Source organism: Dryobates pubescens, chromosome 35 (assembly GCF_014839835.1).
Source record: "Dryobates pubescens isolate bDryPub1 chromosome 35, bDryPub1.pri, whole genome shotgun sequence".
Taxonomy (NCBI): Eukaryota; Metazoa; Chordata; class Aves; order Piciformes; family Picidae; genus Dryobates; species Dryobates pubescens.
In genome coordinates this window covers 8472039-8499251 of record NC_071646.1, presented here as the reverse complement: position 1 = coordinate 8499251, position 27213 = coordinate 8472039, and the positions used below count along the sequence as shown (strand labels likewise).

Genomic DNA, 27213 nt, shown 5'->3' with positions numbered 1-27213 from the left:
AAGGGCAGAGGCGCAACCCGCGCAGCGTCTGCTGCAGCCGCTGCTGGGAGCTGCGCTCGTCCTGGGAGGAATTAAATGAAACAGCTGCTAATGAAGCGCCCGGGGAGGGGAGGTGTGCGGGCAGCGGCTCTAATGACAACTCCCTGCCGCGGCGCCTGGCTCCCCGCTCCTTCTTTTTCCCGAGTCTCCCGGCACCAGCGAGCTTGCCACACCTGGCATCTCCACTGGCACCCACGGCTGGAGCCGCTGCCAGTGCCAGCGCTGGAGCAGAGCCGTGCCGGGCGCCAGCCGTTCGCTGCCGAGATTTCCCAGCCGGTGTTCCCAGGAGCCCAGCACAGCCTTGCCCGTCCCCTCCCTTCCCCCTGCCGAGGCGCGGCTGCGGACAGTTGCAGCCTGTGCCGTGGTTAGGTTTCGAGGGTTGCTTCGGGTCTGGGCTGTCTCCTTGTGTATTGGCATTCCAGGCCTTTGGAACTGCAGAGGGATCTTGCTGCTGAGCGTGTCTGGCTGCAGCACGGCCCCGCAGCTGCCTGTCCCCTGGCAGACCCCACCAGGGCTGCTTCGATGTATTGATCAGTGTCTGTGTGCAGCCCAGAGCTCAGTGGCCGGCAGGGGCATCGCGGGGACTGAGCCAGCTGGGGCATGGGGAGGCTGGCTAGGCCCTTCTGGGGGCGTTCAGCTCTTGGTGCAAGGGCAGTTTGAAGTGCAGCTGCATGTCATTGCCAGGCCTGCCTGTGCCATGGCACCCAGCCCTGCCTATCACCTGCTGGTGGCATCGCTCTTTCCTCAGCTACAAACAGGTCAGGGTTGTCGCTGGTGCTGGAATTGGAGCATCCCCTGCCCTGTTTGCTCCACGCTGCAGGCAGAGGTGCTGCCAGTCCTCTGCCTACAGCAGCCATGGCTCCAGCATGGGCCACACACACATCCTCAGGACCAGGCTTGTGTCTCCCAGGGCTGGAGTGAGCTCTGAGCCTGCCCTCAGCCTGCTTCTCTTCCTGCAGGATCCGTCCCCAGCTGCCCAAAGAGAAGATAGAAGGATGTCACATCTGCACCTCAGTGACGCCTGGTGAGCCCCAGGTGCTGCTGGGGAAGGACAAGGCCTTCACCTATGACTTTGTCTTTGACCTGGACACATGGCAGGAGCAGATCTATACCACATGTGTAGGCAAGCTCATCGAAGGCTGCTTCGAGGGCTACAATGCCACCGTGCTGGCATATGGCCAGGTACAGGTTCTGCCTGCCCCCTGGGCATGGGCACTGGGCTCCCGTGCAGTGCTGGCTGCTGGGGGTGCTCAGATGGTACCTACAGAGGTGGGGAGAGGTGGGGAGTGTATAAGCTCCTGGGTGTGGAGAGGCAGAGCTGTCCCTGGGCTTTGGGTGGGAGGAGAGACACAGGGGACACAGTCTCAAGTTGTGCCAGGGGAGGTTTAGACTCGAGGTGAGGAAAAAGTTCTTCCCTGAGCGAGTCGTTCGTCATTGGGATGTGCTGCCCAGGGAGGTGGTGGAGTCGCCGTCCCTGGAGGTGTTCAAGGGGAGATTGGACGTGGCACTTGGTGCCATGGTCTAGTTGTGAGGTCTGTTGGAACAGGTTGGACTTGATGATCCTTGGGGTCTCTTCCAACCTTAGTTACTGTGATACTGTGATACTGTGAGAGGGAGACAGGGCTGAGAGGGAGGCATGGGAGCTGGGGTGGTGGTGGGGATCAGAGGGGCTCAGCAGAGTAATTTTGGGGAGCTTAGGGTGGCAGGGGGAGGTGTGGGGTGTGGTGTGCAAAGCTGAGCCTGGAAGGGTCCAGCCAGCTTCTCCCTTCCTGGCTCTTTGCAGACTGGTGCAGGGAAGACCTACACCATGGGCACTGGCTTTGACATGAACATCTGTGAGGACGAGCAGGGCATCATCCCGCGGGCCATTGGCCACCTCTTCAGCGGCATCGAGGAGCGCAAGCGGGCAGCACAGAGCCAGGGCCTGGCAGCACCCGAGTTCAAAGTCAGTGCCCAGTTCCTGGAGGTGAGTGACAGCCTTTAGGGTGACACTGTGGCTCTGCACTGTGCTTTGCTGAGCTCCCATCTCCTGGGCTCCTTGAGTCCTGCGTGTCCTGGCTGCTCCTCAGCTGTGTGTGGCCAGAGGTGTGTGCCAGGGCAGAGGAGACTCAAAACACCTGAATGTTGTTGACCTCATGATGGCCACAAACTGGGGTGGCACTTTCTTGGTTGCAGGGAGCCCCTGTCTTGGGGCGGGGGCTTATGCCTTGACCTCTGCAAACTGAGGGGGCTCTGGGCTTGCTTGTTCCTGGTTGAGGTCAAGGAGGGAGCCACACCTGCTGCCCTGGCTCTGGAGCAGCGTTCCCAGGGAAACAAGGAGAGACAGATCTGCTGCTCTGTGGGGCTGTGAGTCAGGGCTGCCTTATTTCCCATGTCCTTTGCTGGATTTTTGACCTTGAGAATGCTACATTGCATCCCCTCCGCCTCTGCTTTGGCCTCTCAGTTTCAAAAGCTTCTGTTAACTGCTGCTTTCCCGGAGCAGTTTATCCTGTGGGTCTTTTGTGTCTGCAGCAATTTCCCTGGGGGGTAGTCCTGGGGTGAAAGTGCAGAGAAATTCCACATGGACCCTGATTTAAGGCCTTGGTGAGAAACCACAGGGCAGTGCTGAGCAAAGCTGAGCTCCTAAACAAGCTTCATCTGGTTGGTGTCCCTACAGCCTGGAGGAGACGGGCAGAAAGAGAGGCCTCATGCTCTGGTCTTGCTAATAGGTGGTTTTGGTGGCCATCACACGAGGGAGAAGGGGAAGCAGTGCCCTAAGCAGTACCTGTTAGCCTGGAGGGGGCTGACCTGCCTGCCAGAGAAGTCCTTGCCAGTCAGATGTTGTGTCCAGCCACATCCTCCTCTCCCTACCACTTGGCCTGTCCCAGCTTCTTCCCACACATCCTTGGCCTTGTGGGCTGCACTCTGGGGGACCTGTGGGCTGGGGACTGGAGGACAATTTCCTGCCTGTTCTGAAGTCCTTCTGGGGGATGAACCCTGTCAGATATTCTTCTCCCTGGAGAGTCCCCTAACCCTTTTGGGGCTGGAAGATGGTCCTGCCTTCCCTGGGCTATAGCACTGGGCACTGACCTTCAGCCAGATGTGTCCCCCCTCACTATGTGACACTTTACTTTCCCTCTCAGTCCCCTGTATCCATCCTCTAGAAGATCCTCCGCTGCCCAGCTCTAGTTTTCTCTGCTCCCCACTCAGCTGGGATGAGCCAATGCTGCCCCAAGGAGCAGAGACCTGTTAGCAGGGTTTGGAACACGTGAGGGATGAACACTGGGGAGGGGACACCTGCTCTGCCTCTGTCCCAGCCCATCCTAGGAAGCATTTCTGCAGACTAAGAGGTCCAGTGCAAGCCCAGGGGCACCTGGGGGCAGTCCCAGAGCAGTGACCCTGCATGGGGTCACACCAGCTGCCATGGAGACTTCCTGTAGCTGTTCTGTCTCATCAGCACCTCTGACTCCTGCTGGGTTTGGCTTTCAGAATAGTCTCAGGGATGTTTGTCCTGTGGCAGCAGATGAGGATGGGAACAAGGTTTCCTCTGCAGTATTTCAAAACCACTCATGGTCACACTCCCCAGGTCAGCTGTGCCCAGTGGGACACTGGCAGCCTCAGGGTGTGGAGGCATCTGCCAGCTGCAGGGACCTGTTATATGTGGGGAGAGTAAACCCACATTGCCTGCTGCTCTGCTGACCAAGGCTGTCGGAGCCTGTGGAGGGCTTTGCCCGCTGGCTCACCATGTGGGCATGAACTTCAGACTGGGAGCTCTTGTGCCACTGCACCAAGAGCCACCCCTGTCCAGCCAGCTCCGGGAGGGTTTGTGGCAACAATGGCTCTCCTGTGCCAGCATGGGCACGTGGCTGCATCAGACCCTGGGTACCAGCCCCCTGTCCTGGCACTAATACAGGGTGTGTGACCCTGCTGATCCCTGTCTTGTGACTGCTGGAGCTGGCAGTGGGTTTTAAAGCCTTGGGGATCCTGCTTGCACTTGGGATGGCAAGGGCTGGCTTAGCCTCAGCCCCTCTGCTGGGCCTGCAGCCTGCTGTCCTCAGGTGACCCTGTTCCCTGTGCTGGGGCATGGGGGCAGGAGGGGGAGATATGGCACTGAGAGACAGGAGGGCAAGCAGGCAAGGGTGTCCCTCTGGCCCAGGGTGACAGAGAGTCAAGATATGGATGGGGGCATCCTCTGTCAGCTCTGAGACATCAGGGTCTTCCCTGCTTGTCCATCACTCCCTGCTCCCCCTTGTTCCCTTTCCAGCCAACAGAGATGAGCTCAGGGAGCTGTGATAGGAGAGGTTGGGAGTAAGCAGGGAGGACCAAAGTGATGCATAGCTCCTAGGTGTCTGCTCAGGCTCTAGGGACAGAGTTCTGAAAGTCCCTGGTACCTGCACAGCTGCCTGTGTGGGCCGGGATCAGGACAGGGCTGGGCAGCTGGAAGCAACCCAGATTGCAGCTCAGATCTTCACAAGACAGCCAGGCACATGTGTGCCCAGACCTCATCCCTTCTGGACATCTTGGCCTGGCTGGCTCCCTGTGCATGCAGGGCAGGGCTTGCCTGTGCCTCATCTGCTGCCTGCAGGCATGCTCCTGAGCATCCTCTCCTGCTCTTGCCTGTGCAGCAGCCCTCCTGGGGGCCTTGCTGGAGCACACACTTGGGCCTGTCACCCTGGCCTGCAGCATGGCAGGGGACAGCTCCTGTCAGTCCCACCCTGCTGGGCTCTAGCAGCTTCCTGCTTCCTGCTACTGACCCTGCAGCTGCTTCTGCCCTGCTCAGCTCTACAACGAGGAGATCCTGGACCTGTTTGACAGTGCCCGCGACCCCGACGCGCGCCACCGCAAGTCCAACATCAAAATCCACGAGGATGCCAGTGGCAGCATCTACACCACGGGGGTCACCTCCCGCCTCATCAGCTCGCAGGATGAGGTGGGTGAGGCGTGGAGCAGGGATGGCAGCTGGGTGCCTGCCACACCAGCTGTATGCTAGGCGAGGGGGAGATGTCCCTGGGGATGGAGAGAGCAAGGGCGGGTTGCTGTGCGTGCCAGGCTGCAGCAGGATGCTGCCCTGGCTCCCCAGAAGGATGCTGAATGTTTCATTCTTCCCTGTCCTGTGCACCTGCAGCTGATCCAGTGCCTGAAGCAGGGAGCCCTTTCCCGCACCACCGCCAGCACGCAGATGAACGTGCAGAGCTCCCGCTCCCATGCCATCTTCACCATTCACCTGTGCCAGATGAGAGTGTGCCCCCGCCCAGAGCTGGTGAGATGAGCTCCTGCCTCCTGGCTCTGCTGTGCCTGCCTCTGATACCCAGGCAGTGTGCTGGGGGCTCTTGGGAAGGGGAGAGCAGCTGAAGTCTTGCAAAGAAAGGCAGGGTTTTGTCTGTCTTCTTACCAGTCGTAGCCACTGGTAGCATTCGCTGGGAGCTGAGCTCTGCCCTGGAGCAGCCCCAGCCAAGGCAGGGATTATCTGTCCCAGGGGATGGCCAAGAGCAAGCTGCTGTTGGGATCCTCCCCCCCATCCTTGAGGGATGCAGAGTGAATGTTTATGTCAGCCAAGGGAGCTCCTGCCCACTCTGGGTTCCTGGTGCTGACTGTCTCTTTCTGTGCCTGGCTGCAGGTGAATGTGGAGGTGCCCAGCCCCCTGGATGGAGCCCAGACCACCACTGAGTACGAGACGCTCACAGCCAAGTTTCATTTTGTAGACCTGGCTGGCTCAGAGAGGCTGAAGCGAACAGGTGCCACTGGCGAGAGAGCCAAGGAGGGCATCTCCATCAACTGTGGGCTGGTATGACCCTGGGCACTGCTGTGCAATGGGAGGGTGGATGCAGGGCCTGCCTGGGGGAGCCTGGGGCACCTTTGGGTCCTACTTGAAGTTTTTCTGGGCTGTTGGGGTTGCTGCTGTCTCTGCTGGAGCCTGTGCTGCCTGGCCCTGTGGGCAGGAATATGAACAATCCAAAATACAAGTAGTGAGAGCACAGCTTTGCTGCTGAGGGCAGGACTATGGGGAGGGGTCCATCTGGGCACAGGGCACAAGTCCCCAAGAAGTTGAGGTTTGCTAAAAGAAACACCAGGGCTCAATGCTGCTCCTCAGTGTCTGTGGAAGAGCGGCACAGAGCAGGGAGGGAGGGTAAAGGCTGAGACTGGCAAGGGAAGCCCCATGCCACCTCTTGCACCTCAGACATGTGCCACAGCACCCTAAAGTCCCAGACCCATCATGCTGGCTGTGTGACAACTGAATTCTCAGCAGGGGCTGAATTTGGGGGGTGCTTTCTTTTGTGTTGGTAGCTGGCCCTGGGGAATGTCATCAGTGCCCTTGGAGACCAGAGCAAGAAAGTTGTCCACGTTCCCTACCGCGACTCCAAGCTCACTCGCCTGCTGCAGGATTCCCTTGGGGGCAACAGGTAAGGGGGGTCCCAGGCTGGGGCCAGGCCCTGGGGGAGGACTGTAGGGACTGTCTGCCTGCAAGTATGGACAAGGCTCTATGGAGCTGTGTAGAAGCTATTCCAAGGCTCAAATGCCTGCTGGCAGGCAGTGCATGACTTTGCAGGTGTAAAGACCTTGGCTCCTCCTAAGTCCCAGCAGCAATTGGCAGAATCAGCTGGTGTCAGCACTCTGCAACCCCTGCAGACCTGGGACTTGGCAGGTAGTGCTGCCTGGCATAGGATTAAGTCCCTGCCTGCTCGAGGAATACCTCTCCAAAGAGTCCATTCTAGTCCAGCCATGCTGGCAGGTGTGGGCTGGTTGGTGGTGGCTGGCTCTGCTCAGTGCTGTGAGGTGTTGCTTGTGAGGACCTGTGGCTGCTCTTGCTCCAGGAGGGACTGACCCCAGTCTGTGCCTTGGTTATAAAACCCAGAAGGGCCTAGGATGGGTGGCAGGTGGCCTGTGCTGGGTCCCAGGTGCCAAGCTGGTGCAGAGTGAGGGAAGCTCTCTTTTCACTGTGACCTTCACCTCCCCAGCCAAACCATCATGATTGCCTGTGTGAGCCCCTCAGACCGGGACTTCATGGAGACCCTGAACACACTCAAGTATGCCAACCGGGCAAGGAACATCAAGAACAAGGTGGTGGTGAACCAGGACAAGACAAGCCAGCAGATCAGTGCCCTGCGGGCGGAGATTGCCCGCCTGCAGATGGAGCTGATGGAGTACAAGGCGGTGCGTGCCTGAGCAGCCTGCAGAGGTGGGCTGGAGGCAGCAGAGAGCCTCCCTGCTCGTGTTTGAACTGGGACAGGTTTAGCAGAACAGGGCCCTCCTGCCCACCATCCTCTGTCTCTGTTGCTAGGAGAGGTCAGAAGAGATAAGGGTGAGGTCCTGCCCTGCCCCAGACAGCACCTGGGCAAGTCTCTTGAGGATGCTAAGGCAGTTAGAAGCCTTGAAGCATCTCTCACCCTCTGCCTGTTGAACTCAGGCCTTCCTGGCCCTTAGGTGTGCCTCTGCCAGGGCTGTGGCTGGGTCTGTCCCCAGGGATGCCAGCTGCCCCTCTGTGCCCACAGGGCAAGCGGGTGCTGGCAGAGGACGGCTCGGAGGGGTACAGTGACCTGTTCCGCGAGAACACTCTGCTGCAGAAGGAGAACAGTGCCCTGCGCATGCGCCTCAAGGCCATGCAGGAGGCCATCGACGCCATCAACAGCAGGGTCACACACCTCATGAGCCAGGAGGCCAACCTGATGCTGGCCAAGGCGGGTGAGGCTGGGCAGGGCGTGGCAGGGGGGGGTCAGCCCGGCCAGGGTGGCTGGGGCAGTGCTGTGGCACAGCCCACGGCTCGGTTTGATCCACCTCTGCCTCTGCTCCCCCAGGGGATGGCAATGAAGCCATTGGCACCCTCATCCAGAACTACATCCGGGAGATTGAGGAGCTGAGGTGAGCCAGGCACAGGGGCTAGGGAGTCACCTGGGACCCCATGCCAGTGGGTGCCTAGGTGTGGCTTTTATCTCTGTGCCTCCAGTGTTGCTGGGGAAGTCCTGAGCCTTGGTGGAGCAGCAGCTGCGTACACTGGGGCTGTAGGAGTCCCAGCCTTGGTGCCAGGCAGTACTTTTGCCATCTTTGTCCCTTGTGGGGCCACTGATGGAGGGGGAAACCGTGGTGGGAGTGCCTGGTGTCTCCCAAGGACTGGACTCCTAAAGCTGGGTCCATCCCAGTGTCTTGTGTGGTCCTGGGACCCTGCCTTGCAGCCTGCTGCTCTTCTGACGATGAATGGGGATGGCTTTGTGGTGAATCTGTCCCTGGCTCATACCATTCCCAAAACAGGCAGGATCCCCTCCTCTCTGGGCAGTGGTGTCCCCTCTAACCACATCCTGTCCCCACTCCCTAGAACCAAGCTCCTGGAGAGCGAGTCCATGAATGAGTCTCTGCGCCGCAGCCTCTCGCGGGTCTCTGCCCGGCCGCCCTACGCCCTGGGGCTGTCGCCGGCGCCAGCCCTGCCCGGCCTGTGCAGCCCTGCAGCGCTGGACACCGAGGCCTCTGACGTCCTGCGGCGTGCCAAGCAGGATCTGGAGCGCCTCAAAAAGAAGGAGAGGAGGCAGCAGAGGAAAAGGTGAAGGCAGATGCTGTGCAGGGGTGGGGTCAGGTGCCCTGCTCCCCCTCTCCACGGTATAGCCTGGGCAGTGAGACAGAACCCAGGGGCCTGCATTCCCCTCCTGCTGCCGCCCTGCACTTGGTCTCTGTGTCATCCCACAGTGTGATCCCAGAGACTTTTCCCTGAAGGTCCAAAAGCAGGAGACAAGGGGAGCATGTCCCATCCTCGGGCTCTTTCATGCTGGGACTCATCAGCACCCCTCTGCTCTCCCCCAGCCCTGAGAAAGAAGCATTTAAGAAACGACAGAAACTGCAGCAGGACAATGGGGAGGAGACTGATGAGAACGAGGTAGAGGAGGTGAGCAGGCTTTGTACTCACACAGGTGTTTGGGTGTGGAGAGCCCTGCCATTGTCCCACGTGGGAGAGGGACCAAGCCCAGTCTGGCCCTGTAAGCAGGCTGGTGGGGGTGATGGAGCCAAGGACTCTATGCTGGAGCAGGGGGGAGCTGGGTGCTCCCCAGCGAGCCCTGCTGTGGAGCAAGGAGATCACATCTCTTTGGGCTTGCTTTCAATAAGCAAAAGTGAGGGAGGGTTGGGTGAGGAAGTGTTAGTTGTCTGGGAGGGGATGGGTGCAAGGATGGATGGGGCACACACTTGCTCCTCTCAACAGTGTACACCAGAGGTCCAGAAATGGTGCTGCAGCCCCTGGGCATCCTATGTGGGAGGCTGCAGCCCATTGCTGGAGGCTGAGCTCAGGCTCAGAAGAAGGAAGAGCTGCAGAGAGAAGGCTGCGCTGCAAGCTGAAGTTAGGGATTCTTCTCTTAGGAGGAGGATGAGGAACAGGATGAGAGTGGCTGTGAGGAAGAGGATGGGCATGATGATGAAGATGAGGACTCAGGCAGTGAAGAGAGTCTGGTGGACTCAGACTCAGATGCAGAGGAGAAGGGTAAAGTGTGGAGCCACGCATGGAGCCCAGGTTATGGGGGTGCATTTTCTGGCATCTCATGGCACTGAGCTCTGGTCCTGGGAAGGGGGCAGCCTGCTGGGATACTTTGGCCACATCTCCTCTGGGGGCTTGCCAAAGCACTAGGATTGCTCTCTGGGATGCAGCTGCTCCCCAGCTGTGTGGGCTCCCATCAGTTCCTGGTGCCCTCTCTTTGTGCTGTGGCTCAGTGGGGCCATGGGAGCTGTGCTTCTCCCATCCCTCCCCAGCCTGACTGTCCTCCATCGGCCCCCAGCCGTCAATTTCCAGGCGGACCTGGCGGATCTGACTTGCGAGATCGAGATCAAGCAGAAGCTGATTGATGAGCTGGAGAACAGCCAGCGGCGGCTGCAGACCCTCAAGCATCAGTACGAGGAGAAGTTGATCCTGCTGCAGAACAAGATCCGGGACACACAGCTGGAGCGGGACCGTGTCCTGCAGAACCTCAGTGAGAACAGCCTCACCCGTGGGGTCCCATCCTGCAGCGTCAGGCCCCAGCCCCTGCTCCTGCCCAGCTCACTGAGCCAGAGCATCCTTCCCCTGCGTGCAGTGCTGGCTTGGGTAGAGCTTTGCCATCCCTCTGCCCTGGTTAAGTCCCTGGGATACTTACCTTGCTTTTCTTGCTGTGGGAGCAGAACTAGTCATCTGGAACAGCTGGCAAGGCAAAGCCTCTTCTATCCTTGAACACCATATGAGATGGGGAACCACTTGGGCAAACAGGAGCTGAGGGGCAAATGAAGACCCCAGAGACCTCATGGTGTAGCTGATCTATAGGCTCAGCAGAGCAGGATCAGCCTAGCTCTGTAGTTTCTCTTAGCCCATTGACTGCACTGTCACCCACTGTCCCCATCCTACAGTGAGCTTTAACCCATTGCTTCCAGCGGGTGTCGCCTGACAGACCTCAGCCTTTGATGGGGTGAGGCAGGAGTCTGGTGAGGTGGGGATTTAGCAGAGCTTGGTGCCCCCGGGCAGGATGTGCAGGAGCAGGAGGAGCCCAGTGTGTGGCTACTGCAAGACCTCTCCTTGCTTCCTCAGGCACCATGGAGTGCTACACTGAGGAGAAAGCCAACAAGATCAAAGCAGACTATGAGAAGCGGCTGAAGGAGATGAACAGGGACCTGCAGAAGCTTCAGGCAGCCCAGAAGGAGCATGCCCGGCTGCTCAAGAACCAGTCGCGCTACGAGCGCGAGCTGAGGAAGCTGCAGGCGGAGGTGGCTGAGATGAAGAAGGCCAAGGTACAGGACAGACCAGGGCAGGAGGCATCCCCACTGCAGCTCTGCTTCCCTGCTCAGAACTGGCAAGGGCAGGACCTCTGCCTGCCAGGCGGGTGGGTGCCCTGGGCCAGCCAGGTGCCTGTGCTGACGGCTGGCACTGTCCCATGCCAGGTGGCACTGATGAAGCAGATGCGGGAGGAGCAGCAGCGCAGGCGGCTGGCAGAGACCAAGCGGAACCGGGAGATCGCCCAGCTCAGGAAGGAGCAGCGGCGGCAGGAGGTAAGAGCAGCGGGACCTGGGCATCCCTGTGCAGCAGGGATCTGGACTGTCTGGGAGCAGACATCTGTCCCGCTCTAGCACTCCAAGGTGCTCAGTTAGTGATGCCTGCAGCCCTGCTGCACTCATGACCTTGCCAGGGGCCACGCAGCCCAGGGAGAGCAGGGCTGAAGGGCTCTCATGGGCTTCCCACAGCCCCTACTGTGTGGTTGGGGCAGATGCTGTGAGCTCCCTGCCATGCTCAGGGGCAATGTACCATCAGGGGCTGGAAACCTGCTTGCTCGGAAGTGAGACTGTTTATGCCAGAGTAAACGCCCCAGGCTTTGGTGGAGGCAGCCCCCAGGCTGTGCCCATTGCTGGGGTGCCTGGGCAGCCTCTCGAAGGTCAGTTGCTCTCCTGCAGTTTCAGATCCGGGCTCTGGAGTCTCAGAAGCGACAGCAGGAAATAGTGCTGCGGAGGAAAACCCAAGAGGTGAGGAGGGGTTTTGCCTCTATAATGGCCCCAGCACCCACGGGGCTCCTGGCCCCATTGCTTGGCTCTGAGACACACTCCCCACCATCCTCTAGACAGTGCCAGGTGTCAGAACCAGGGTGGGAGGATTTTTGTGGCTCAGTAAGCAGGCAGGAGATGGCTGCAGACTGCAGAGGCACTGCCATCTCCCAGGGCAGCTGAACCCAGCCCCAGGGGAAGTGCTGCAAGGGAGAAGGGAAACCTACAAATGGCCTCCTGGGGCTCTGGGTCTCCAGACCTGCTGCTCTTGGTCCTGCGGGGCCCTGAGGGTGAAGGTGACAGCTTGGGGACACCTGTCTGACGCCTCTTTCCCCCTGCTCCGGGCAGGTGTCGGCGCTGCGCCGCCTGGCCAAGCCCATGTCGGAGCGCGCCGCGGGCAGAAGCGGCCAGAAGGCAGCCATGCTGGACTCGGGTGCTGAGGTCTCTGCCAGCACCACCTCCTCCGAGCCCGAGTCCAGCGCTCGCTCCGTGTCCAGCATCGTGCGCCAGTGGAACAGGAAGATCAACAACTTCCTGGGAGAGCCTTCGCCCTCTGCCAGTGGAGCTCGACCCACCAGGTGTGGCTGTCACACATCCCAGGGCTGCCATGCCGAGCCTTGGGCTGGTGGCAGCAATTGAAGGGCAGCTTCTGCTGGCATGTGGCCCATGTTACACCACTGCCCCAGGGACAGGTTGTGCTGGCAGTGTGTGACTGTCATGTAAGCCCAGTGTTGGTCTGCCATGAACACAAAGTGCCATGGCACAAACCCTGCTGGGCACATGTGTTGTCCCTGTCTGTGCTAGGGGGTGACAGAAAAGTTGGGCAATGCATAAAAGCTTCTGCTGGGGTCAAGCCCGAATCCAGGCATCCTTCTGGTGTGGCTGGTCACCCAGGTGCCTCTTTTCCCCTCTGGCTGTAGGAAGAAGTTCCCCAAGAAGGGGACGAGCCAGACCTTCAACAAAGCTGCCAGGCTGAAGTGGCAGTCGCTGGAGCGCCGCATCTTTGACATCGTCATGCAGAGGATGACCATTGTCAACCTAGAGGCTGACATGGAGCGGCTCATCAAGGTGCCTGCAGGGTACAAGGGCCAGGTGCGGTGTGCAGGGCAGGGGCAGCTGTGCTGATACTGCCAATGTCCCTTCCCTTTGTCCCCAGAAACGCGAGGAGCTGGCACTGCTGCAGGAAGCACTGCTGGGCAAGAGGGCGAAGCTGCAGGCAGAGAGCCCCATGGAGCAGAAGGGGCTGCAGGAGCTGAATGAGGAGATCGAGGTGCTGGGGGCCAACATTGACTATATCAATGACAGCATTTCTGACTGCCAGGCCACCATCATGCAGATTGAGGAGACCAAGGTGAGTGGCTGGGCTGGGCCCAGCATCCCTGGGAAGCAAGGGCATCCCTGGGCACAGCCAGGTTGGGCGTCCTGAAGTCTTCTGAGCTGTGTCACAGGCTTGGTGGGGCTGTACCCACACAGTCACTGCTCATTAGGGGTTACTTGTGGAGTGCAGCCAGGTCCTTGCAAGTCCATGGACAGGCTGCTGGTGCCCTGTGCCCCATCACTCTGGGATTGTCAGGGAGCTGCAGCCCCCATCCTCTGGGCCTGGTGGTCATGAGATTTTCATGTGCTGGGCACTGGGTTTTGTCCAGCGGAAACTTGGCAAACTTTGTGTCCATTTTTGGTGCTGGGCACACAGAGAGATGCTGTGCAGCTCCAGCTCCCCTCTGATGGCTGGAGGCTGTGTGCTGTCCCTGCTGGTCACCAGCTGTCAGCTAGCTTGGTGGGGCAGAAGAGGCTGTTTGATACAGTGTGCTGTGAGGGTGAGCCTGGTGTCTGCAGGTTTAAGTGTTAGCATCGGGAGTTTTGTAGTAACACAGAACCCCCTTCAGGTTGTGTTGGCCATCTCCATGGCCAGATCTCCCCAGCAGCCCCTTGGGCAGGCTGAGGAGACCCAGACTGGGACTGGACAGTACTGGCAGGGTGGTGGAAGTACTGTTCTGCCCACCTCACCTCCAGCAGCTGCATCCCCTGCTGGCATCCAGCACCCATCCCTTCTTGTTTCAGGAGGAGCTGGACTCCACGGACACCTCGGTGGTGATCAGCTCCTGCTCCCTGGCTGAAGCCCGGCTCCTGCTGGACAACTTCCTGAAGGCCTCCATCGACAAGGTGCCACATCAAGACTCAAATGCATTAGAGGGTTTTTCACAGCTGGGGAAAGGAGCATGGTGCCAGGGTGGGGAAAGGAGCATGGTGCCTGGGGTTGTGGAGACTCCAGGAGCCTGCCTGAGGCTGAGCATGGCCATTCCTCCTGTACTGGTTTTGCACCAGACAGAATTTGGGATTTACCCCAAAGGAGTAAATGTCAACACTGGCACAGACAATGACAACACTGGCACAGACTTTGGAAGTGAAATGAAAATAACATTTACAAAAGTAGACTAAATACCAAAGGTAATAAAGAGATAGAGATAACTTGACAGCAGCCCAGTTCTTTCCCCTGGACCAAGTCTGAAGGCTGCATCACTGCAGCTAAGATCTCTCTCTCTGTCCCTGCCACTCTGGGCCCTACCTCCCACACAGCAAACCCAAAGTGAAGTGGGAGAGGGGAAGGTGCAGGCGAGCAAGATCAAAGCACAGGAGAGCAAAGAGCAGAGAGAGAACAAGCTGTTGTGCTGATTATATCTGCAGGAGGATGGGATGGGATAAAAATATGCCAAAATTCCTAGAATCACAGCATGCCAGGGGCTGGAAGGGACCTCCACAGCTCATCCAGTCTGACCCCCTGCCAGAGCAGGATCACCCAGAGCAGGTCACACAGGAACACATCCAGGCAGGTCTTGAATCCAGACAAGAAGTCTCCACAAGCCCCCTGGGCAGCCTGCTCCAGAGTTCTGTCACCCTCACAGTGAAAACATTTTCCCTCCTGTTTCCATGGCACTTCCTCTGCCTCAGCTTCCACCATTGCCCCTTGTGCTGGCATTGGGCAGCACTGAGCAGAGCCTGGCTCCAGCCTCTTACGTCCAACCCCCCTGGGGACCATCCAGCGCCCCTCGTACTCTGGAATACTCTGGAAAACTTCTATCTACAACAGGACACCATTGTCCTAAACCTCTAACACCTCTGCAGGGGCTGCAGGTGGCACAGAAGGAGGCCCAGATCCGCCTGCTGGAGGGGCGGCTGCGGCAGACAGACACCAGCAGCTCCTCGCAGAACCATGCCCTGCTGGACGCCCTGCGTGAGAAGGCTGAGTCCCACCCTGAGCTGCAGGCCCTGATCCACAATGTCCAGCAAGGTGGGACCCAGGAGAGGTGCCCACCCATGTACCTCCTCCTGAAAACCCTGGAGGTGCCATGGTTTGGACTAGGGTGTCCAGAGCTGCTGTGAGGGTGGTGGTGGGAAGGGGCTATGTGCTGTCCACCACACAATGAGGATGAGGAGCAGGTGCCCCCTGCCAGCTGCCTGGGCTTGCCCCTGTGCAGTGCAAATGGAGCCTGGAATGCTGGGGTCCCCTTTGTACAACTGATGTGCTGTCTCCCTCCTGCAGAGAATGGCTACACCAGCACGGATGAGGAGGTCTCAGAGTTCAGCCTGGCTTCAGATGGGAGGTGAGCACCCAGCCTGGCTCTGCCTGACCTAGTGGTGGCTGGGGAGGCCATGAGCAGTGCAGGATGTCTGGTGCCACCCATGGGATCTGGCAGGTGGATGTAGATGAAGAAAGCTGCAGCTAAGCTTTCCTGTGGTTCCCAGCCCTTGGGGAGGGCAGCAGAGATATCTCTTAGACAGCAGGGAGTGAAGACTCTGTCATCACTTGCAGAAAGAGTGCTGGGGAGAAAGGGGGGCTGGGGAGCTGGTGGCAATTGGCACTCTGAAAGGAGTCTGGCACTGAAGAGCCATCTTTGCTCTCTTCTCCTTGCAGCATCTCCCAGTCTTTCACCATGAAGGGCTCAGCCAGCCAGGATGACTTCAAGTTCAAGGTTAGTTGGCCCTTCACAGGGAAGGGAGGGAGGGATGCAGGGTGGTGTTACTGTGCAATGCTCTAGGCCTCTGCTCTCTACTCTGACCCTTGGAGTGCCAGCCTTGGCCTAAGGAAGTGTGGCTGCTCTCTGGGTGGGGTCAGCTCTAAGCAAGGGGGAACCAAGGCCTCCTGCTATGTTCCTCTGAAGCAGCAGAGGCTTGGAAAGCCAACAACTTCCAGCTTTGAGTAGGCACCAAGGAGGTCCTGTGCAGGGCTGCATCCACTGTGGGCAAAGCTGAAGGAAAGCAGCTGCTGTTATCCACAGGCTGTCACCTTTGCCTCGAGTATGGAGAGCCAGCAGTGTGGTGGCCATGCCAGCACGGGGCAGGGGAACTCAACCTCATGTGGTCAGAGGCCATGAGCTCTTCCACCCCAGTCCTCTGGCCGCTGCCTGTGCCTGAGCCCTTTGCCTTGCTCTAGGGAGAGCCCAAGCTCTCGGGGCAGATGAAGGCAGTGTCAGCTGAGTGTCTAGGACCCACACTGGATGTCTCTACCAAGAACATCACCAAGTCCTTGGCATCCCTCATGGAGATCAAAGAGGATGGAATCAGCTTCTCCGTCCGAGATCCCTATTACAAGGAGAAGGTGTCACGGACCATCAGCCTGCCCACGCGAGGAAGCACCTTGTGAGCATGGGGGGATGGGGTTCTGGGAGCTCCAGGGCATGAGGCTCTGGGCTCTGGGGGTTCCAGGTGATGGTTCAGGGGGATGGGGCTCTGGGCACTGGGGGTTCAGGGGGATGGGACTCTGGGCACAGAGGGGTTCATGGAGGCATGGGCCAGTGAGTGCAAAACTCTGCCCTGAAGAGCAATGAGGGTGAGCCAATTCCTGCTTCTATCCAGGCTTGTCTACAGCAGGCAGTGGGAGATTTCTGCAGAGGGACTTGGAGAATGTGTTTATGTCCTCTGTAGTTAGAGAAGGGTACTCCAAGGGGAGGGAAAATAAAGGGGCATGCAAGGGTCTCCACCCCGCTGCTGCGGGTTTTCTGCCTTGAAGGCTTCTTGAGTTGCCAATGGCTTTGCACTCATGGGGTGACTTGATCTCAGGACTGTGACTGCAGGGCAGCTCCATTTGCTCTGCTGGAGAAGGACAGAGCTGTTCAGCAGGGTGGTGGGGCCAGGCACTCACTACTCTGTTTCCCTTGCCTCAGTCCCAGGCAGTCTCGTGGCTCAGACACTTCTCCTCTGACCAGGAGGAAATCCTACGACCGTGGGCAGCCTGCCAGGTAAGCCTGGGCAGGGAGAGGCTGGGTGGCTCAGACAGGTGGGGAGAGATGCTGGCTGGAGCAGCTTTGGCTGGGCCTTGGTGTGCCAGGCTGCTGCCAGGTGAACAGTTCCCAGATCATGTGTCCCACTCATCCTCCTTGGCTCAGGCCTCCTGACGTTGGCTTCACACCTCCCTCCTCCCCACCCACGCGGCCCCGCAACGACCGCAACGTCTTCTCTCGCCTCACCAGCAACCAGAGCCAGGGCTCTGCCCTGGACAAGTAAGTCCTGGGAGGCAGGGGGAGTGGGGGAGGGCAAATGGCACATAGCAGGTCCTGCGGTGAGCTGTAGGAGCACACGACCTGGGGCAGTTCCAGACAGCCTCCTGCCACCATTTTCACCCTCTGCAGCTCTCCCTGAGGGAGCTCTGCAAGGGTCATGCTGCACCCTTGGGCTGTCCTGCTGTGTGCACCCCTCTGAACTGGCTTCTAGCAGGAGCTCACAGTCCTGGCCTCTGGATGAGTCCTGCTTGGACACAGGGTGGTGCCAGACTTGGAGCGATGGAAAAGGCTGTGGAGCAGGATGGGGTGAGGTGGGATGTGGGCTGGCAGGAAGCTGGCAGACGGGCACCAACCCACAGATACTGCTGGAGCCACCCCCTGCGGCAGGCTGGGCAGCTGCCCTCGGCTTGGAGCATTGCTGGCAGCGCTGATGTTCCCTGATGGAGACCTGCTCCTGTTCCTCACTGCTCCTGCTCCTCTGCTCTCTCCCCTGGTTCTCCACACGTGCTTCTCTTTCTCCCTCTCTCCTCTCCTCCTTCTCTCTGTCCTACGCTGGCTTGGATGCAATAACAGTCCTCCACCTCTGACTCCTTTGCTGCCTCTTCTAGTCTGGGTTTTCTCTCCCATAATCCTAATTTTCTGCCCCTAGGTCTGATGACAGCGATTCCTCTGTCTCGGAGGTGCTGAGGTATAGACAACTTTCTATTTATTATTCCTTCCTCCTCTCCTCCTCCTCCTCTCTGTCTCACGAGCCTGCTCTCCATAGTCCCTGCATGCTCCACCTGCACCTTGCTGCTCTTCCCTCTCTCCCAGCTTGTGTGCTGTCCCCTCTTGGCATGCCCCCTCCAGTGTCTGACGCTGTCCCCTCTGGTGTGAGTTCAAACCCTTTCTGCTCTGCCTGGCCCCTGGGAACATGGCCCTGGGCTCACCTCTGGGCCCTGGCTGGTTTGAGGTGGCAGCATGTTCCCCTCATCTCTGGTGGATTCTTGCTAGCATGAAACCACCCTGCCCCATCCCATTCCCCAGCTCTCCAGCAGGCCAGTGTGATGTTGGTGAAGCCCTGGGCACTCCCAGCGTGGCTTCCTTGCAAGCATCTTCCAGGCAGATACCTCCAGGTGCTCCCCACACCTGCCTGTGCTCCCCTGGTGCTTGGCTGTGGGTAGGTCGATCTCTGCCAAAGAAACCAAGTCAGATAGTGGTGCAATGCTTAACTTTGGGCTTGTCCCACTGCACCTCCTGCCTGTGTAGGTTTCCCAGCATGAGGATCACCTTTCCTCCATCCTTGAGGAACATCAGTCTGTCCTCACGTGTTGCCCACATCTTGAGCTGCCGCAGGTGCCCAGGCAACTTGGGACGTGGCACCAGAGGACTCTGCTGTGTCACCTTGGGCTGTTGGCAGTCAGTCAGCAATGCAAAGTCCATCAACATCTGGCCCTGGGCAGCCAGCATTGCCATTTAGCTTCAGTGTCACCTGAGACTGGTACAAATGCTGGGGCAGTTGTAAGTGCAGGTGCCAACTGAGAGAGAAAGATCACATGCATGTGATTCCCAACCCCAAATTAATCTGTTTGCCCTCATGACTGATGCCAACTTTACCTGGCTCCTGGCCTGCCCTTCTCCAGCCCTGTGCTGCAGTTTCACAGCCCAGGGCCCTGTGGCCTCAGGGAGGCTCTGCTTTGGGGGATGCCAGGTGGCAGAGCTGTTGGTGGCCATGCACACTGGGGTCAGGAAGGGTAGGGCTGCTGGTCCTCTGCACCCTGAGCACTGTTAGAGGGGACAGGATGCTGTGTCCAGAAGGACAGCAACAGGTGTCCTTAGAGGAAGGTTTGGCAGGGACAGGTCCTCCCCTGCCCAGAGGCAGTGGTTGGTGCAGGACTTCCAGAGCCAGGGGTGCTGCTTCTGTCTCTTGTCACCCTTGTGGGGGCCTTACATAGAGGAGTGAGACCCTGTCTCCAAATGTCACCAGCCACATGCCCACAGCCTGCAAGGAGCTGAGGTGCTAGATATTGGTACCCTGAAACATTTATCCCAGCAGAGCTTCAGGATGGAGGAGGTGCAGTTTGCCCCCAACTGAGCTGAGGACCAACGAGCTGTGGCTGCTAGTTTCTTGGGTCTCTGCTGGCCAGGCATGAGAGGTTCAGCAGGACAGCAGAGGCCCCTGGGCAGCCTTCCCTTTCTCAGTCTTGCTGGGGCAGAGGCACTGGGCAAGGGATGCTCCTGGGGAGCTGCTCAGGCTTTCCACTGTGACCCTTGGTCAGACATGCCAGGTGCAGACAGAGGGACACATTGCACTGCCAGCTGGTGGAAGACGTTGGGGATGAGGCAGCTCTTGCTCTGCCCTGCCCCTGGGGCTGTGCCTTTCCATGCACACTCCACCATGGCTGTTCTTTCTCTCCCATGCAAGGGGCATCATTAACCCTGTGGGTGGCACCAAGAACGCCCGGACGGCCCCGCTGCAGTGTGTCTCCGTGGCAGAGGGACACACCAAGCCTGTGCTCTGTCTGGATGCCACTGATGAGCTGCTCTTCACTGGCTCCAAAGGTGTGTGATGGACAGGCAGAATGTGGGGGTTGGTGGCACCTGAAGTGCCAGGCACCATGAGGATGGTTCCCCCTGGGCCTCTTTCCTGCCCTCGGCATTGAGTCTTGCCCTGCACTGCCTTGGTGCTGGAGCTGGCTGGCTGCTTTTCTCTGGCTTTGTGGGTGGAGAGGGGTTGGACTCGATGATCTCTGGAGGTCCCTTCCAACCCCTAACATCCTCTGATCCTCTGAATGCTCACAAGGGCTGTTGCCCTCAATCCACCATGCCCTTAGAGGTGACACCCTCCTCACCTTGCACTCCTGGGCATGTGCTTCCTCCTGCAGACCGGAGCTGCAAGATGTGGAACCTGGTGACAGGCCAAGAAATTGCTTCCCTGAAGGGTCACCCAAACAATGTGGTCTCCATCAAGTACTGCAGCCACACAGGGCTGGTGTTCACCGTCTCCACCTCCTACATCAAGGTGTGGGACATCCGCGACTCGGCACGCTGCATCCGCACCCTCACGTACGTGGCAGGCAGGAGCAGCTGGGGGGACCCTGGGCACTCTGGGCATCTCTGCCCTGGCAGAAGCCTGTCCCCCAGGGCCTACTGGGGCACCAGTTTACCGTGCTGCATCCTTTGGCAACAGGGAGGTTGAGAGGGAGCTTGGGGTGAGGGACTCGTGGGGACTTCCTGCAGTGAAGGCTCAGGGTAAAGAACTTTGAAGAGGTTTGCAGTGCAAAGAGGCCAGGAGAGCCAGCAGCTCCATGCAGGAGGTGCTGCCCCTGACAGCACTGTGGATAAGTAAATCACAAGCTCAGATCTTTGTGAGGAGCCAAGAGAGGAGCATGGGACAGGGTGTAGCTGCCAGTCTGGAGCAGGGCTCAGATATTAGAAGATGTCAGGCCAGGGTGATGAGCTTGCTCCATCATAGAACTCCCTTCTCCATCCAACCTCTGCTCATCTACCTTGCCCTGAAGGTACTTCTATGGAACAGAGGCCAATGACCTCTGCTTCCCTGTGCTGACTGCCAGCATGAGCCTGCTCCTCCTGCAGGAAGCAAAGTGGAGTGGGAGAAGAGCAGCCCTGGAATGGGAACCAGAGCAGGGCACTCTGCCATGCGTGCCCTCGACATTCTTGGCACCCTCTGCGAGCAGGGCACTGGCCTAGGCTGTTGACACCATTGTGACACCTCTGGGGCCTTTGCCTGCTGTGGGACCCTCCTGTGCCAGCCTGGAGCCGGCAGCACAGTTCCTCAGCAGGGCTGTGGTGGCTCTGACCCCTTGCCCTCTCTGTCCCTCAGCTCCTCAGGGCAGGTGATGTCCGGGGATGCGTGCGCCGGGGCCGGCAGCCGCTCCGTGGCCAGCGCGCAGGGCGAGCACCACATCAACCAAATCGCTCTCAACCCCTCCGGCACCACGCTCTACGCCGCCAGCGGCAATGCCGTCCGCGTCTGGGAGCTGAGCAGGTGAGCTGGGCTGGGCAGCACTGTTCAGGTGTGCTGAGGGCGCTCAGGGGGGCTGGCAGGACCCCCCCGGGGCAAGTGAAAGCCTTTTTAGCAGGGGAAGTTGTTTGCAATAAGGACTTTCAGGACCCTTTCTTATGGGACCCAAGTTGTGATGAGCAGCAGTGGAGCTGCTTGGGGTGGGGGTTTGTGAGCTGCTAGGAGCAGACCTGTGGGCTGACCAGCAGTACTCTGGTCTCACCCTGGCCCACCTCCCTGCTGGGTGGACACCAGGCTGCTGAACCACTGCTGCAGCCTAGGCTCTGTAGCTGGATGCTGGCATGCCCCAAGGCTGCCTTCCACCGCTGGTGTTGCCAGGACGAGGGAGGGCCCTGCTCACCATCCCCCAAAGGGAAGAAGCTCTGCTAGGGGCATCCAGGGCCTGGGAAAGCCCCTTGGAGGAGCTGAGAAGGGGCTGGCAGGCTGACCCAGAGTATTGCACTCAGGCTGCAGGCTGTGGGGAAGCTGAGTGGCCACATCGGGCCTGTGATGTGTCTGACAGTGAACCAGACAGCCAGCAGCCACGACCTGGTGGTCACAGGCTCCAAGGATCACTATGTCAAGGTATGCTTCCTCCTGCAGAGCCGAGCACTGTGCCCCATGGGGAAGCCCCACTGTGGGCATCTCCTAACCTCTCTTCTCTCACTCTGAAATCTAAGCCTCACCTCTGCCTGTGAGGGTTTTGCCAGGTCTTGCCCTGTGCTTAGACATGCACCTTTGGGGATAGATTTACATCAGCTCTTGGGCCCTGTGAGTGGTACCTGCATGTTATGGCTGCCCCAGGTTAGCAGCTCACCCTGCTCTGCTCAGTCTCCTCCCTGATACAGATGGATTGTGCCTACTTGTTCACAGCTGCAGTACAGCAGGAGCTTGTCCTCTCCTGTTAGGTTTTTGCCATTTTTTAGCAGGCTGAGCTGGAGCTGGCACCAGGGGAGCAAAGAGGGATGGTGAGATCATGAGACAGAATTCCACTCTTCTGCGAGCTGCAAGCTCTTAACTTGGTTCATGCAGTGAAATGCAGTGGAATGGGAGCTTTCTCTGGTGGCAGACCTCCCCTGATGGTGGCAGGACCTCTGGAAGAGACCTCAGCCCCAAAATAGCCTCCTCTGACCAATGCCCACTCCCCTTTCCAGCATCACTCTGAGCCTAGAAAACACAGGTTGATGGCTGAGCTCTCCAGGAGAGGCTCAGCCCTGTTTACACTGCTATCTGTACTCTTTCACCCCCTGGTTTTCCCCCAGGTATTTGAGATTGCTGAGGGCATGGTGGGCAACATTGGCCCCACTCACAACTTCGAGCCCCCCCACTATGATGGCATTGAGTGCCTGGCCATCCAGGGAGATGTCCTCTTCAGTGGCTCCAGGGACAACGGCATAAAGAAGTGGGATCTGGAGCAGCAGGAACTCATCCAGGTCTGGAGGGGAGCATACATCACAGGTCCTCAGGGTATCAGGGGGCACAGTGGCACCTGGCACCAGTGTCTTGCACTGAACTGCTCAGGGAGGGCAGTCCTGTTCCTGGGAATCTGGCAGGCCACATGGGTGGCTCTGTGCCCCCAGCAGTCTGTGCTGTGGGGCACTCAGGACTGCCAGCTCTCCCTGGCAGAGCTGAAGCACCAGTTGCAGTGCTGGGTGTTGTTTCTGAAGGCAGGATTGTTGCCTCCTGCCCAAGGAACAAACCAAGCCCTGACTTCTGAATCCATCCCCTTGGCTACTGAACTTTGCAGTGCTAGCCCCACAGTTTAGATCACCCCTGGGTTAATCTGAGATCCTAGGCTGGCTGTGTGAGGCTGCAGATGAGGTTAGTCATGGGGTCTCTGTGCCCACACCTACAGCAAATCCCCAATGCCCACAAAGACTGGGTCTGTGCCCTGGCCTTCATCCCTGGCCGCCCCATGGTGCTGAGTGCTTGCCGAGGAGGAATGATCAAAGTCTGGAATGTGGACACCTTCACCCCGGTTGGGGAGATCAAAGGGCATGACAGCCCCATCAATGCCATCTGCACCAACTCAAAGCACATCTTCACTGCCTCCAGGTGAGCCCCAGGCTTTCTGCCCCCAGAGCCCCCGGGAGGTGGGAGACCCCTGGGGTGCACTCTCATCCCTGGGACTGGGTGGGTTTGTGCTGAGCAGACAGGGAGCACGGCGGGAAGGCAGGAGGGAGTCTCACAGCTTCCTCGTCCCTCAGCTCCCCCATCTCATTTTACCCACCTTAGCCTGCCCCACGGCACAGCCTTCCCACTGCAGTGCCAAGAGCTGTTCCCTGCCCGTGCTCTGAGAGTGCCCTGGGTTGTCCTCCACGCAGGGACTCCTCTTCCCTGGGGCTGGGCATCCTCTGCTGCTCTCGGGGAGCTCTTTGGCAGCAAGACTCTGATGTCCTCTTTTCGACCATGTCCTTTTTCTCCCTTCCTTTTTCTCTGTCTCTCTGCCTTTCCTCCTCCCCACCACCCACCTGTGCCACAGTGACTGCCGGGTAAAGTTGTGGAGTTACGTGCCTGGGCTCACCCCTTGCCTTCCACGACGCGTCCTTGCCATCAAGGGCCGTGCTACTAGCCTGCCTTGACCCTCCTTTCTGCCTCTTGCTCATGCACTCTTCTGCCTTTCCCTTTATTTCTCTCCATCTCTTTCTCCCTCTGTCCTTCTCTCTGTTGCTTGCTTTTTCTCCTCTCTCTTTCTTTCTCTCTGGTCTGAGCTGCTGCTTCACGGTATGAAACTATTTTGCGTTTTTCCCCACTTTTGATAAGTCTCTGCTAGAAGTAACCTGGCCCTTGTCCCAGCTGCACCCCTCCTTGTCTTCATCTTTTTCCTTCCTGAGTGCCCACATCTACTGGGGCAGCTCTGTGGCAGCTGTGGCCTGCTTGCACCTTTGCATGGATGGTGGGGTGGGAGTCAGCAGCCACCCCTGAAGCAGCCCATGCCCCAGGGACACCAAGCACAGCAGCTCCCTGTGGTGTCACTGCTTTGACCTAGTTAGAGCTTATCCAGGGGGTGCAGGCTGTTATCAGGGCTTCCCTGTGTCCCCAGATGCTGCCAGTGGAGTGAGCTGGAGGCTGAGCCCCACTGGGCCCCTGCCTGCCCCCCAGACCAGACTGGGCCATCTCCTGCCAATGCAAAAGGGCCTGGAAGTCTGGTGGGCTGCATGCTGCCGTGGGCTGGGGGTGGGCAGCGTGTTCCTCCTGGCAATGCCTCCCTGCAGTGTGTCTGGGGGGCTGCTGTGGGCACCCCTAGGTCACGCTGCCCCTCTCACCTTTGTTCCTCAGCGACCTGACAGTGAAGCTCTGGAGCGGGAGGAGGTTGCCTGTGGGGTCAAACTAGGACCTGCAAACAGACTGGAAGCCATGGGAGGACAGTGAAGGTTGGGGTACCTCTCCCTCACTGTCAAGACCTGGTGACGCACAGCTCGGCCCAGGGACAGGGATTTCTTTGTGCCTGACCCAAGAAGTGGACAATGTCCCAGCCAATGCTTCCAACAGTGAGGACAGAGCTCCATGGGCACTGTCAGCTCCACCTTCCCTCCTGCTGAGGTTTCTTGATGGTTTTCCAGTGACCAAGAAATGTTTTGTCTCTCTTCTCACCCACTCTGCTTAACACCTGCCAGGACTTTGGGCGTCAGAGCTCCTTGGCTGCTTCTCAGAGACACTTAGTTCCCTCTTGAGACTTTGAGCTCCTGTGGCCTACACCGTGATGTGCTGCTTCTGTCCCTCTGGGGTTGGCTCTTGCAAGGATCTTTGTCCACTCCACAGCCAGGAGGACAATTGGTGTCTGCTGGACAGGACCACAGCATAGAGGAGCTCCTTCTTTGGAGATGCAGCTGGAGGCACAGCAAACCTGGGAAGATCTCCAGCTTGCAGATAACCTTCTGCAGCTCCCTTCAACCTTCTCCAAGCCCCAGCTACAAACTCAGCTGACCCACAGCTCCTGGGCTCTCCCCCATTTGCCCACCCTGCTCTGCCCTGGGGAGGGGCAGGGCTGCCCTTGGCACACGTGCCCCCAGCAGAGGCTCTCTGTTGGGTGTAGGAGAAGGGTTGTTTTCATCTATATTACAACAGGTGGGTTCCTGCAGCAGTTAACAAAGCAAGAACAGAGGGCTCAGGGCCCTGCAGCCAGGGCTGGACTTGTCATACCCACTCCTGTGCCCATCTTGTTTTGCCATCACTGGGTGCTGGAAGCTGTAAATCCTTCCCCAGGCTCTACTCATAGCCCTAGCCCTGGGAGGGGCCTAGCTCAGGTTTGATCCCCCATGGATCCAGGAGCCAGAGAGGACTCAGCAAGGCAAAGAACAGCTGGAGGATGGCCCAGGCTGGAGTCTGCTGTGCTGGGAGCAGCTTGAGGAAGGGCTGGCACACCCTGGTCCCACACAAGTGCCCTGACTTATGGGGCACCACAGCCACCAGAGGAATGCACAGATGTGGGGGGCTGCAGGAGGTGTTACCCCCCCAAGCCTGTGTCCTGTTTCCCTCCCCATTCTTCAGCTGATTGAATCTTTGACCAGAGGGGTGGGAGGGTGGAAGAAGGGGGAGGTGCACCATGGGCATCAGTGTCTGCACCAAGACCTGCCAGTGCCTGACCTGCACCCTCTTTGCTGTTCCCTGCTGAAGTCAGTGAAGGCACCTGCTCTGGAGAGGCTCAGGGTCAGCCCTGCCCTGCCTTCTGCTGCCAGTTCCTTCCTGAGTGTAGGCTGCAAGTGGTAGGCTGCAGTAGGCTGCTTCATTGCCCAGGCCTGAGTGACCAGTCCTGGATGATGCTGAGCATCCACCTCACTGCTACATCCAGCAGCACCTTGAGGGGTCTTCAAGGCTTCTGCAGCCTGCAGATGGAGGGAGCTGAGTGCTGGGGCACAGCAGCAAGTGTCCAGAGGTGTGAGTCCTTGGTGTGAGGGGTGACTGTAGTCCCATAGCTCTGTGTGTGTGTGTGTCCTAGTGTCTGTGTGGGTTGGTACTTCCCATGCAGGAGAGCATTTCTTGCATGTTGATGTGGTTTAGCTACCTCATGGTACAAGCTGGGTGCTGTTATCATTAGGTTTTGTGGGGAGTTTGTGGGGTCAGTTTTTTCTGCTCTTAATTATTGTTATTATTATCATTTTGCCACTTGAATTCATCCTGGGGACATGTGGCCTCACCCCCATCTTGCTGCATGTCTGAGCCACCCCTCGTGTCCCCCCCCCCTGCCTCCTCCTGGGCAGCACAGCAGGACCAGCTTTCTGCTCTCCAGCTCTCAGCTCTGCAGTGGGACCCCCCCAGCTGAGGCACTACACTGAGAGCTGGCTCCTGCTGCTGGAACCTCAGGCTGAGGCTTGCCCTTCTTGCTGTAGTTATTAGGTTGATTTGCAGCCTGGTAGTGATCCCTCTTGTCCCTTTGTAGGATGGAAAGGGACCTCTGAAAGGCTCAGCTCAGACTCTGCTCTCACAGATACTCTGTAGGTGCAATGAAGCTCTTGTGCAGGAAATGTCCATGCAGTGCTGGCTGGGCCTGGTGCAGCAGGGAGCTGGTGCTGCGCAAGTCTCTGTCCAGGATGGGAAGTGGCCTGTGAGAGAAGCTGATTCTCATCTCTGATGCTTGATTTTTCACCCCTAAAACATAGCTGAATCTAGACCCTGTCCCAGACACTGAACATAAACCAGGGTGACCCGGGAGCCCCCAGATGACCCTCTCTGCTGGGGCTGGGAAGCTGGCACAGGCTCCTTCCCCACTCCTTTGGCACACTGGAGTCTGAGCAAGGGCACAGCTCTGAGCCATGCTGCCATTCTGCGAGGCCAGGTTCCCTCAAAGACCAAAGCACAAGCTCCCAACATGCTGGTGGTGGAGCCAGGGTGGCCCCTTGGACTCTAGTCCTTCAGGGCTCAGAGTGGGGCCATAGGCTTGGATACCCAAGGTGGGTGTGGAGCTTGGGATGACAGTGAAGATGGGCTGCCTGCTGCAGAAAGTAGGAGAAGCTGTTTCATCCCTTTGCACTGTGCTGGGGCACTCCACCAGGGCTCAGGACTTGCACCACAGCACTGCAGCCGTCCCTTCTGCCCCCTGAGCCCTCTGCAGGGACACTTGGGGCTGTCTTTGCCCCCTGCACCTTGCTTTGCTTCACCCTTAGGTGCCTTGGGTGTGGTGATACCTGCAGTCCAGGAGGTCCTTTCCTTCCTCAAGTCTCTGGCTGATGCCTTTGTTCCCAGGCCCTGACTTTTGCTCCATGAGTCTTCTCCCTCCAGCAC

The 27213-nt window shown here is 58.6% G+C and overlaps 1 protein-coding gene across 2 annotated transcripts in view; it reads left to right on the top strand.

The window, feature by feature from the left end:
• KIF21B (kinesin family member 21B) overlaps positions 1-26989 on the top strand; it is a 40432-nt gene extending 13443 nt beyond the window's left edge. Inside the window, exons 2-36 of one of the 2 annotated variants that reach the window (XR_008463018.1) lie at positions 999-1221; positions 1823-2005; positions 4799-4948; positions 5144-5278; positions 5636-5803; positions 6304-6419; positions 6975-7170; positions 7509-7698; positions 7812-7875; positions 8327-8548; positions 8806-8887; positions 9355-9475; positions 9768-9959; positions 10547-10746; positions 10897-11004; positions 11404-11472; positions 11839-12068; positions 12411-12558; positions 12647-12841; positions 13552-13653; positions 14614-14779; positions 15032-15092; positions 15404-15461; positions 15923-16128; positions 16653-16727; positions 16875-16988; positions 17638-17676; positions 19393-19529; positions 19853-20033; positions 20812-20976; positions 21459-21576; positions 22254-22424; positions 22847-23046; positions 23474-23715; positions 24271-26989. Coding sequence is in view for 1 of the 2 variants with exons in the window: in XM_054176276.1 (XP_054032251.1) it covers positions 999-1221; positions 1823-2005; positions 4799-4948; positions 5144-5278; positions 5636-5803; positions 6304-6419; positions 6975-7170; positions 7509-7698; positions 7812-7875; positions 8327-8548; positions 8806-8887; positions 9355-9475; positions 9768-9959; positions 10547-10746; positions 10897-11004; positions 11404-11472; positions 11839-12068; positions 12411-12558; positions 12647-12841; positions 13552-13653; positions 14614-14779; positions 15032-15092; positions 15404-15461; positions 15923-16128; positions 16653-16727; positions 16875-16988; positions 17638-17676; positions 19393-19529; positions 19853-20033; positions 20812-20976; positions 21459-21576; positions 22254-22424; positions 22847-23046; positions 24271-24325 (4840 nt within the window). In the remaining variant the exon portion in view is untranslated. The remainder of the gene's footprint in view (positions 1-998; positions 1222-1822; positions 2006-4798; positions 4949-5143; positions 5279-5635; positions 5804-6303; positions 6420-6974; positions 7171-7508; positions 7699-7811; positions 7876-8326; positions 8549-8805; positions 8888-9354; positions 9476-9767; positions 9960-10546; positions 10747-10896; positions 11005-11403; positions 11473-11838; positions 12069-12410; positions 12559-12646; positions 12842-13551; positions 13654-14613; positions 14780-15031; positions 15093-15403; positions 15462-15922; positions 16129-16652; positions 16728-16874; positions 16989-17637; positions 17677-19392; positions 19530-19852; positions 20034-20811; positions 20977-21458; positions 21577-22253; positions 22425-22846; positions 23047-23473; positions 23716-24270) is intronic. The other variant, XM_054176276.1, reaches the window with a different exon arrangement.
• Positions 26990-27213: the final 224 nt, after the last annotated feature.